This window comes from Poecilia formosa, unplaced genomic scaffold (assembly GCF_000485575.1).
Source record: "Poecilia formosa unplaced genomic scaffold, Poecilia_formosa-5.1.2 Scaffold386, whole genome shotgun sequence".
NCBI classification, from domain to species: domain Eukaryota; kingdom Metazoa; phylum Chordata; class Actinopteri; order Cyprinodontiformes; family Poeciliidae; genus Poecilia; species Poecilia formosa.
Genome location: NW_006800325.1, coordinates 49081 through 60308, shown reverse-complemented (window position 1 = coordinate 60308; position 11228 = coordinate 49081). Strand labels below are relative to the sequence as shown.

Sequence of the window (11228 nt, the reverse complement as noted above, 5' to 3'; positions counted from 1 at the left end):
TGTTGGCGTAGTTAGCGTAGTTTTAGGGTTTGGTGTTGGCGTAGTTTTAGGGTTTGGTGTTGGCGTAGTTTTAGGGTTTGGTGTTGGCGTAGTTTTAGGGTTTGGTGTTGGCGTAGTTAGCGTAGTTTTAGGGTTTGGTGTTGGCGTAGTTTTAGGTTTGGTGTTAGCGTAGTTAGCGTAGTTTTAGGGTTTGGTGTTGGCGTAGTTTTAGGTTTGGTGTTAGCGGAGTTAGCGTAGTTTTAGGGTTTGGTGTTGGCGTAGTTTTAACTTTTGTGTTAGCGGTGGACTCCTCTTGATATCTGTTAGGAAAAGTTTGTTCATTTTTAACTTCAGCAGATTTCCAGACACTAATCCCAGAGGGAAAAAATCTCAAATCAGACCCAGAATTCACTTTGGAGTTGGGCGCCTGGGTTTTCGTTTTAACCTTTACCTCTGTGACCCAACGGTGCAAAACTGGATGGTGGTGACTCTAAGCCTGCTAAAATTGTATCCATTTTGTCAGAAATATTTGCTGATGTTAAGCTTAGAAACAACCAACCCTGACCTGTAGAACCAGCAGCTTCCGTCGCTGCAGGGCCGGTTTTCGGCTGCAGAGGCCTGTCAGCACAGTTTAATTCAGCAGCAGAGGATAAGGTCCTGCCCCCAGCATCCAGCAGATCACCCACTGTGGGCGCAACGTGACGCCGTCTTCCTCACTTTATGGCCACACTACAATTCAGACTGACATATGCAAATAATGTACACACAAAAATATGTTGCTAAGTCGAAACACAAAGGCAAATGTGCCCACACATGAATTTTAAATACACTTCAGCTCAATAAAAGCAGCCTGTTACAGCTAAATGTTATATCCGATAGCTGCTCTTGAATATCGCTGTTGGAAGTGATTTCCTCGCATAACAACATACTAATAATTGCATACTCATGTACTTGCTGCTTGCATGCATGATCTGCATTCATGCTGTCAGCCCACACAACTGTCACAGCTCTGAGAGCCAGAGCAGAAAATAGATTGCTGAGTGTCTGTTCTGATAGCAGAAACACATATTCACAGGATTTCAGAGGCTGAATAGGCTTCAGCTAAAGCTACCAGGAATAAATTCAGTTCTTTTAGGGAATCAGGTTTGAGTTTCTGTGGAGTTGAAACTGATTTATGTTTCTAAATATGACTAAAAAATATGAATTTGGACAAAACTTTGGTTAGAAATTCAGACTTCAAGTCCATTATGAAGATCTTGAATGTAGGGCTGAAGTGATTAATCAGATTAATCTAATTAATCCGATTAATTGATTAGTCAGTTAACTAATTTAGTAATCAATTAATCATTGAGTAAATACACTCAAAAAGGGTGTTTGCTGAGAGAACAACACATTCAGAGCAAGAATTAAGCTAAAGTTGCACAAAAAATATATACGTTGTGCATTTAAAGTAAAAAAAACATTCCTTGTTTGTCTGAAAAATGTTCGAACCAGAATTCAAGTTGCAGTTTTAACTTCAAATTCTTTCCTAATTCATCTGATCATTATTGGTTAATCCAGAAAATAATCAACAGATCAGCCATACACTGCAGGGCGAGTCGAGCAGGAGGAGCTGAGATTTCCACATTTTGATGTTTGCAGTATTTTTTTACAAATTTTCAAACATACACTTAAAAAATGCTATAATGCTTTTAGGCAATAAGGTGTTTTCTTTATTTTAAAAAGGAACTGAACAGTTGTATTTTTATTGCATCGCTAACATCGTAAAGTTGGGCTGCAAGTATTAACTGATGATTATTTTAACTCTGATTGGTTGTTTCTAGTTAGCAGGCAGAGGAGCTCGATTTTCTGCCTCATACCGTATCGTCACGACATGGTGACAGCAAAATGCATGCATTTTCTTACACTACAGTCAGTATTCAGTGACATACTGCAGCTTTAAATGCAAAATGAATGTATTTTTGTACAGTTTTGTCTTAATTACTCTTTGTTTCCTCCATTTAACAATTACTAAATTAGTTGGCGATTATTTGAATAATTGATTCATCGCGATTAATCGTTTCAACTCTGATGTATAAAATAAACTTACGTGGTTAAATAAAAAATATGCAGAGTGTTTACGTTCCTTTTATCCAGTTAATCGACTAATCGTCAGAATAATCAGTTGAACTTGAATGATGATTTTGTAACGTTCCCACTCAGGTTGACCTCGCTCCACCTCCATGTTTCCTCCCAGCTTACATGTTAATTAGCGTTTTTTCCTCTCGATGAGGAACCCCTGAAGGCTTCTTTGGCTGTTCTAATCGGCCTCCTATCCACTTCCCTCTCATGGCTGTGTGCACATCGCTCATTTGCTGCATCTGCTTCTACTTTATGTGTGAAATCAGCAGATCGGTGTGAAGGTGCATTAACATTCCTGCGCTCCACCCAAACTGGGAGCGCTCCAGCTGGCTGTCCTGCAGCTAGCACACACTAAATAGTTTGAGTCTCATAGCAAAGCGGGATTTATGAGTCACCATTAGCTGCTACTCAGCTCGCTAATACCATTCCCCCATCAAAGGCCTTAATCTCAGCTTGACGGAGCAAATCTTATCAGCAGATGAATAGTGATTAGATGAATAAGTGTTTGGATGAAGTTCCTCTGATCCGCTGCTCTTTGATTATTAAATCCATTCGGATTTAGAAGGAAAAAGAAACATGTTCCTGTTAAAGTAGATAAGGCTGTACATTAAAGAAATGCATTTTTTGAGAACATTTTGAGTCTGACTTGGTTTATTTCCTCCATGCAGGCTGAGTGGCGCTTCTCCCTTCCTGGGCGACAGCAAGCAGGAAACTCTGGCCAACGTTTCAGCCGTAGATTACACATTCGACGAAGAGTTCTTCAGCAACACCAGCGCTCTGGCCAAAGACTTCATAAAGAGGCTTCTTATCAAAGATCCAAAGTATGCACAACCTTCCTCTCTCTTTATTTCCAGTACAAATATGTTAACATTTTGGGTAAACATGTACAAAAAGGCGTAAAATAATGTTATCTTTGATAGCAGTAGCTTATTCTGTCTCTGAAAAACGTAGAAAATCTACATTTTTAGAAACGGTATGCAAAAAAGCTGCCAGCTGAATGGGTAGAACAACACTTTGCACCAATTTGATGGTTAAATAACCTGCAGAACTGGCTGATATCTCCATCTTCCTGGTTTTAGTCAGAACGGCAGCAGCAGCTGATTTATTTGCAGTAATCAGTGCGACTGAAGATAAACTCACAGATGAGTTCCTCCATCTCTTGCTGGGACTTTAGTCCTTTTATACTGGAGATGTTCTGCAGGTGATGGAAGGCTGACTTTGTGACTGTCTTTATGTGGCTCTGAAGGTTCAGGTCTGATTCTAGTTGACCTGACCTGATGGGACGCGGGTGGATCATGAAATGACCCGTTCTAAATGTAAGTTAGTTGAGTTTTTGCGCTGTAGATGTTGGTAGAGGACATGATACCAAAATGAGTATGATGCTTTGGACCCGTTTCTCATCCAGAACCTCAACAGAGAAAATACCAGGACAGTCCAAATAAAACCAGTCTGGACCAAAAACTCTGATCCCCATTGAAAATGAAATGCGTGTTCTCCAAGCATCCTGTTTTTGCCTGGACTGGTAACTGTGAATTACTTCCTCATGCTCAGCTTGTACATGTTGTGTTTCTGGCCAGATTTTCACAGATATTCTGAACACAACCTCCTTGTTTCTGGGCAAAATGTCCTCTGGCGCTGGTTCCTGAAATTGTTCCGACTGTGTTTGGTCCTCATTAGAGTTGCTCCAGCAACGGCTCAATGGCTGTAGCTGCACCTAGAGAGACAGTAAATGCCATCAAACCCCCTTTTCTTTTCTTAAATCACTGCTTTCTCCTTCGGCCTAATGAGGCGAGGGGAAGGAAGGTGAATCAGGGCAGAAGGTGGGGAGGTGATTTCATTTGTTAAGAAAGAAATAAACATTTGGGAAAGACGACAAGCTGTTTAACTGACTGGAGAAACGATCTAATGCGGCTTTTAGATTCACAGACTGGATTCAACTCAGTGTTTTGAATTTAATCAGGATCAGACATTAATCATCTCGGCAAGAAGGAAGATTAATAAAGACATTTAAGAGATAATATCAGGTTATTATTTTCCCAGTGACTCTGGACTAAAGCTTTTTCTGATACTCCTCAAAGTTTTGGGGTAGAACACTGCAAAAACACAAAGTATTACCAAGTTTCTTTTTTGGTCTAGTTTATAGTGCAGATATCTTAGTACAGTTGAAATGAGACTAAATTAAAATGTGTAACTTTTAAACAAGCTACAGAGGCTTGTTTTTAAATAAATAATAATATTGATGGTAAAGTACTGGTTCCAATGGCAGATTAATTCACTTGGTCAAAATACTTAGTTGGAGTTTTTGCAGTGAACATAATTTAAAAAGTTTTTATTATCTTAAATACAAAATGTGTATTTTTTGGTTGAATTAAAGCTCTAGTTGTGTTGTTTTTGTGAGTTGGTATACTCCATTTAACGATTAATCTATTACTAAATTAGTTGACGATCATTCCAATAATTGATTAATCGTGACTAATCTGATTAATCGTTTCAGCTCTAATGTATTTTCATCAAACCATTTGTCACCTCCTCTGCCTTATTGGAGTGATATGTTCTCTTGTTTTTCCTGTTTTGAAGAGTGGTTAACATCGCACAGAGAAACTCTAAGTCTGGTTAAATAAACAGTGATGTAAACATTTAAAGGATGATTCGTTCATGTATTTTTAAAGAACTGGATTCCAGTAGCTGGTTTGAATTAAAGACGGTCGATCCTCAGCAGGTACCGGCTCATCTCTGTTGCCTCTTTTTGTTTTATTGTTTTTAATCAATCTGCAGGATAAATTCTTCTCTTGTGAAATACAAAACAGCATAACCTTGTTAAAAATGTTATTTTTCTGCTCATGTTGGCTTATTTCTGTTTTCAGAAAGAGGATGACGATTCAGGACACCCTGCAGCACCCCTGGATCAAGGTTAGACTCTGCTCCTCTGTGGATAATCGTTACCCAGTTTAAAACATCCACTGCCTTGTCTGCCAGTGTTTTGTGTTTGACTTTAGATTTGAAAGCTAATTTTTTCTTTTCTTTGGTTTTGTTTGTGAAATCAGCCAAAAGACACTCAGCAAGCCCTGAGCAGGAAGGAGTCAGCCGTCAACATGGAGAAGTTTAAGAAGTTTGCAGCTCGAAGGAAATGGAAAGTAAGTGATTCTGTCACCAATTCACTTCCTGCTGCTGTTGTATAACTGGATGAAGCCTCTGTTTGCTCGCCGGCTTTGACTCCCATTAACTGACTCAACAAACCACCAGACTGTATAAAATGCATTGATTATCAGTAGCTAAATGCCATTCCTGTTGTTTTTGTCTCCTGCCTGAGTTCTTCATCCACTGTTGGCATTTTGTTAACATGACTGTAAAGCAATATTTACAAAGGCCTTAAACTCAATAATCCAGCTTAATTAAATCTGCCTTATGGGGAATAAATAACCCGGCAAGTCTGATAAACTTCCTAATGCCTGCAGACGTAGCTATTAAAAATGCTTCCACGTTTTTGTAAAACTGTGATTTGGGAATCTTCAAACACTTAAAACCTTATGCAGCAGCAGCTGAGCTCATTATAGGAGCTACTTGTAAAAACATTAAAGGGTTAACGGAGGAGCCATGTTGGGACGACTTCCTGAAGGCGGAGCTTCAGAAAGAGCAGGAGCTTCTTAAAGAGACAGAGACCCAATTTCAAGACGTTAACTTTCTTTTAAGTCTTAGCATTTTTTTAACAGCTGAGGATTATGCTATTAAATGTGCCTGTCAAACATAATACTGCCCTTTTAAAATGTATTTTTTAATTTTCTGACTAAGATCTTGGGCTGCACTGTCCTGCAACACTGGAGCATTTCTGCATTGAGTTTTCATGTCACCTGTGGGTCAGTGGGATACTGACAGAAGTAGAGCAGAAAATCCCCCTACATGTCTGACCGTTGAGTCTCCTTAATGTGACTCGACATGAACTTCCTAAACTTGTGCTCGTTTTTTTCTTCTTCTTCCTGCAGCAATCCGTCCGACTCATCTCCTTATGTAACCGCCTGTCGCGCTCCTTCCTGTCCAGGAGCAACATCAGCGTGGCGCGCAGCGACGACACGCTGGTGAGTCCCGGCCTCAGCTCCACAAAAACCCAAACCGGTTCAGGATGGGCTGGGCTGTTCAGCCACATTACATCCCAGATCCTTATCCACTCTGCAGACTCCCTCTGTCTGCAGCATTAAAGTTTCTTCCTGCTATCCTCAGCGATCTGCCTGCAGGCTAAAGGGGGAAACCCAGAGATAATTGGACTATTTAACACGTTTTAGGTCACGTTCATTGATGTGGATTTGATGAAGATCTTTCTCAGTTCAGTTTCACTTTATTTTGGTAAATTATCAACGTTACAAACAGAAAACAAAAACAAAATACTTTACAAACCCATAATTTACCAAAAAAGGAATATTCTGAAGCCAAGGCTCATGCTGACTGAGCTGTTCATGAACTCAGCAGCTACACATATATGTGTGTGTATATGTATATAATTTCCATTTAAATATGCATGTATATGCACACATACACATATGCATCCACTACATGTACATAACAGTGTAAATTTTTATGATTTTACTTTTCAAGGCTCTTTTAAAATTCACCAAGAAAGGAGATCATTTGAGATCATTTTTAATTCATTCCAGTTTCTTGCTAATAACTGAAACACATCTAAACTTTACCTGACTTTTCTGTTTAGTATGTTCAAATATTAACAAACCTCACAAATTATTTATTCTTAGCTTAAATAATTTCCAAAGTCCAGAAGGAAAACGTTTTTCCCAAGGGTTTATACATTATTTCCAGTGGTTTTATATGTAAAATATCTTTAAATTTTGAAATATTACTTTGAATAGAAAGTTTATTGGTTGGTTTACGATATCCCTCTTTATTGATGAGCGTAATGGATTTTTTTTGTACGTTAACTGATGTATCAACTGTTGTTTTACTTGCATTTCCTCAGATTTCTGAGCAATAAGACAAATAGTTCATAACGAATATGCAATCCTTTTATGTTTATTATTTTATTTTAAACAATATTCCAATAGATTTTTGCAATTTTTGTGTGTATAGAATAATTCCTAAAAATTTTGCCTCAAATTCTGTCCATTTCAACTCCATTTATGTGCAACTTTACATTTTTTATAGATCCGATTTCCAGAAAATACCATAAATTTATTTATTTTTTCTTTATTTAATGATGACTTATTAAAATCAAACCACGTTTTCATCTTGGCTAGCTCTTTTTCTACTAATTGCATTATCTTTCTCAGAAATCTAAAACTGGTTTATTTTATTTTTTCCAGTTTTTTAGAACCAGTAGGAAAGTGGATGAGTTGGTTTCTAAACAGACGGCGACACACGAAGCCTTTCATGCTGTTGCTGTTTGAGAATTAATCATTAACGGAGCGTTAACGGTGGAGCAAGGCCACATCACTGAAACTTCCTTATGTCTCAGGTGGATTTGGTTGTTGTGGCTGCAGCGCCTCCTGTAGTTTACAGTCTGAACTGCAGCCGCAGTGAAAGCTCTGCTCTGGATCGTTGGCTTTATTGGCTGAGCTGGTCAGGCTGAAGTGGTTTAGAGGCATCGTGTCAGCTGGTGCAGGAAAGTTTGGTTGTGATTCCTTGTTTCTTTTTATTCAAAGCAGAAATCCTCGACATTCTTTGTTAAACATTAAAATACCGTAAATCTGCTACGATTCTTGTGAATTTCTCCCAAAACTCTTAAGTTTAACTTTGGTTCCGGTTCTCTTATCCTGCAGTTTTTCTTATTTTTGTTGCATTTTTGTCTAGCCCACTTTTTCCTTCCACTGAACTTTCTTGGGTATCCGTCTAACCTCCTTCACCCTCTGAATACCTTAGTTTGTAGCCCCCACACTGTGGAATAATTTTGCAATTTTTCTTGAAAATATAGTGAAGAACGCCAAATTACAATAAATTAATAAGATTATTTAAATAGTTAAATTTTTTAAAACAGGATATAATGGAGAAATTATTGATTTAATAAAGAATTAATTAAATAAGCCTAAAATAAATTAAAACTGAGTAGATTTCATTTTAAAAAAAACCCAGATATGTTATATTTTTGTGCACATCATGAATTAATTTAAACTGTTAAATTCATCCATGAAACTTAGTGGGCGGGACTAAGAGAGACCCTCACGTCTGATTGGCTGCCTCTGTAGAATCCCTGACATCTGATTGGCTGAAGTTGTTGTAGTTGTACTTTTTACACATTATTTCTAATCTTGTCTCCAACTTTCTGAGGTCCCCATTTTGTAAAACCGCTGCTCTGTCACACTGCAGATAAAAAGAAATGCAGAAACGTACTGATTAAAATCCACAGAGTGATAGAAGTGTCTTTTTTTCCTTCTGAACAGGATGAGGAAGACTCCTTTGTGATGAAGGCCATCATCCACGCCATTAACGACGACAACGTTCCCGGGCTGCAGCATCTGCTCGGCTCTTTGAACAGCTACGACGTCAACCAGCCCAACAAGGTGATTCTCCTCTAGCTCTTATTCTGTCCTGCTACATTTAGAGACGCAGAATTTCTGAAAATATTAGCAAGTTTTCATCCCAGGGAGAGTTTTTATCTGTTGTTGTTCGCCGCTGAAGCAGCTGATGAAGAAAGTCCAACATGTGTCAGAGGTTGATAACCCTCCACACCACCAGGGGGCCTCAAGAGCACCAAGATAGCATGATAAATATATGTATTGTTTTAAGATAACATTGAATAATACAAATTAAATGCTGTTAATTGTAGAAGAATTATTTTTATATTTCTTACAGCTGGTACATAAGTAGTTAATCTCTTCCTGTTGCTGGCTGCTGCAACAGGAAATGTAAGATATTAAACTTGTTTACTGTAAATTCAGTTTTCAGAAATGCCTTGCATAAATATGTTGCAAGTTTATTATTTTATAAATGAAATGAATGTTCAGTGAAAAGTTAGGGATTTTACAGATGCATGTGCAGAAACTCTGACGCAGAATTTGTAAGTCGTTTAGCTAATCAAAAGTTTACTTAGCTGTAATCTGCAGGTCGTAAAAGGAAATGTGTGAGCTGGACAGGAATGTGTCTGAAGGAGATCAGAGTTAAATGGGCCAATCAGGCATTTGGTTATTGATCAAAGGGAAATGCCGAAGTTGTTCTCAGGTAGGATTTTATTGGGGTCAATAATCCAACCGTCCTGCTGAGCTGCAGACGTCACTTCAGCGTCGAAGCCACAAAGAGTCCAAACACAGCACAGGTTCATGTTCCAGCAGGTTATTCATGTGAAGATATTTATTATCATTTTATTATTAGATGATACAAAACTACAGTTGACTTTTCTACAACAACATATTGGGGCATTGTAAATGGGGAAAAATTATTTCTGCCAAAAAAATCTCAGAAATTTTCTAAAAAAAAATTCTGAGTTTCAAAAGTAAAAAGAATTTGACTTTTGAAACCCAGAAAGTTCCTTTTTTATTATTTTCATAAGACTGTCCTCAAAAAAAAATTTAAGATTTATCAAGCTCAGAAATTTCCTTGTTTTTTTTGTTTTTTTTAGATTAATCTTAATTTCTTAGTTTTTGATGTTTTGCATATTTACAAAAGGAATGTTGTCTTTCCGTCTTTGTTTACTACTTCCTTCCTTCCTTCCTTCCTTCCTTTGGTCTTCCTTCTTTCTGCCATCCTTTCTTCTTTCTTCTTCCTTCCTTTTTTTATTTCTGTCCTCTTGCTTTCTTTCCTTTCTCTATTCCTTCCCTTTTTTCCTTCTTCCAGTCCTTCCTTTATTTTTTCCTTCATTTTGTCTTCCTTCTCTCCTTCATTGTTTCCTTCCCTCTTTTTGTCTCCTTCCTTCCTTTCTTCTCCCTTTAGCCATAAAAGGGGAAGATAAGGTGAAAGAAATCTTTCAGAAGTTTCTCTTTTTCATAGCTGGTTCCTCTTTATAACCTCATTATTTCCACTAAAAGCATGATTATGTTTTTTTTTCTTTTTTTATCGCAGCATGGGACTCCTCCACTGCTGATTGCAGCCGGCTGCGGCAACATTCAGATCATTGAGGTGTTGATGAGAAAAGGTGCAGAAATCCAGGCTAACGACAAGGTGAGACCCGTTTGTTGTCGCCAGCGTGATTCTGATCCTGCTGAGGAGTTTATTAGACTCAATTAGATTCATTACAGCTGCGGTGAGGAGAGACTCTTAGCTGCAAATGCATTAAATTAAACTTGTTTATGTTTGTAAGATTTATTTACAAATTAATTATTGCATATTTGTGTCATATGTCCAATTAAGGCTGCAACTAAAACTTATTTATCTATTCTATCGATTATTTTGAGGATTAACTGATGAATATATGGAGAATTTCTTAAATGCGAAATGTATATATTTTTTGTACAGTTTTGACTTAGTTACTTCTGAGTGTCTTTCAGCATGTTAACTTTTTGAGTCTGTTTTCTCCCGTTTAAAATAAATCGTTACTAAATGAATTAATCATGAATAATCAGATTAATAGTTTCAACCTAATATAGAATATATCAGTCAAATTCTGAAAGAACAAAGGGGTTTATTTGAGATTTTTATTTTTTACTCTAATTTTCATTATATATTTTGAGGTGTGGAGTTCTTAACTTTCTTGTCCATAAGAAAGTTAACGTGTTTTTTGGTGTCTGGAAAAGGAGCCGTTTCAAAAACCTCCAGAATGCAACATCACAAATCAGCAGGCACTGTCCCTCATCTAGTGACAACCCGTTACCTAGCAACCCAAGCCCAGCCCGTTACCTAGCAACCATAGCTAAGTTCCAGCAGTTCATTTGGATTTAAAGAGACAGGAACCGCTAATCTGAAAGGAGCTTAAATTAGGCAGAAACCAAGATTTTGTACAAAGAAACGTAATGAACATGTTTTTTGTCACCAATAAACCGATTGTAACCTGTTGGAGGAAACCCAGCATGTTTTACTTCCAGGAACGGCGTCTTCATGTTTAGCGAGGATCGTTTCTGAGCCGTCACGTTAATGGATATGCTAATTAAACACACAATGACACGACATTTGCTGCCAGCTCCCTTGTTAACCGTTGCCATGGCAGCAGCTGGACTAACGCGGCTCTAAGTGCAGGATGTTAGCATGTCCCTGAAATA

At 37.8% G+C, this 11228-nt stretch overlaps 1 protein-coding gene across 3 annotated transcripts in view; it reads left to right on the top strand.

The window, feature by feature from the left end:
* Positions 1–11228, top strand: part of dapk1 (death-associated protein kinase 1) — an 85451-nt gene that overhangs the window by 59271 nt on the left and 14952 nt on the right. For all 3 annotated transcript variants that reach the window (XM_007575683.2, XM_007575682.2, XM_007575684.2), the window contains exons 8-13: positions 2769–2921; positions 4965–5010; positions 5145–5234; positions 6081–6173; positions 8481–8600; positions 10096–10194. In XM_007575683.2, the coding sequence (XP_007575745.1) occupies positions 2769–2921; positions 4965–5010; positions 5145–5234; positions 6081–6173; positions 8481–8600; positions 10096–10194 (601 nt within the window). The remainder of the gene's footprint in view (positions 1–2768; positions 2922–4964; positions 5011–5144; positions 5235–6080; positions 6174–8480; positions 8601–10095; positions 10195–11228) is intronic.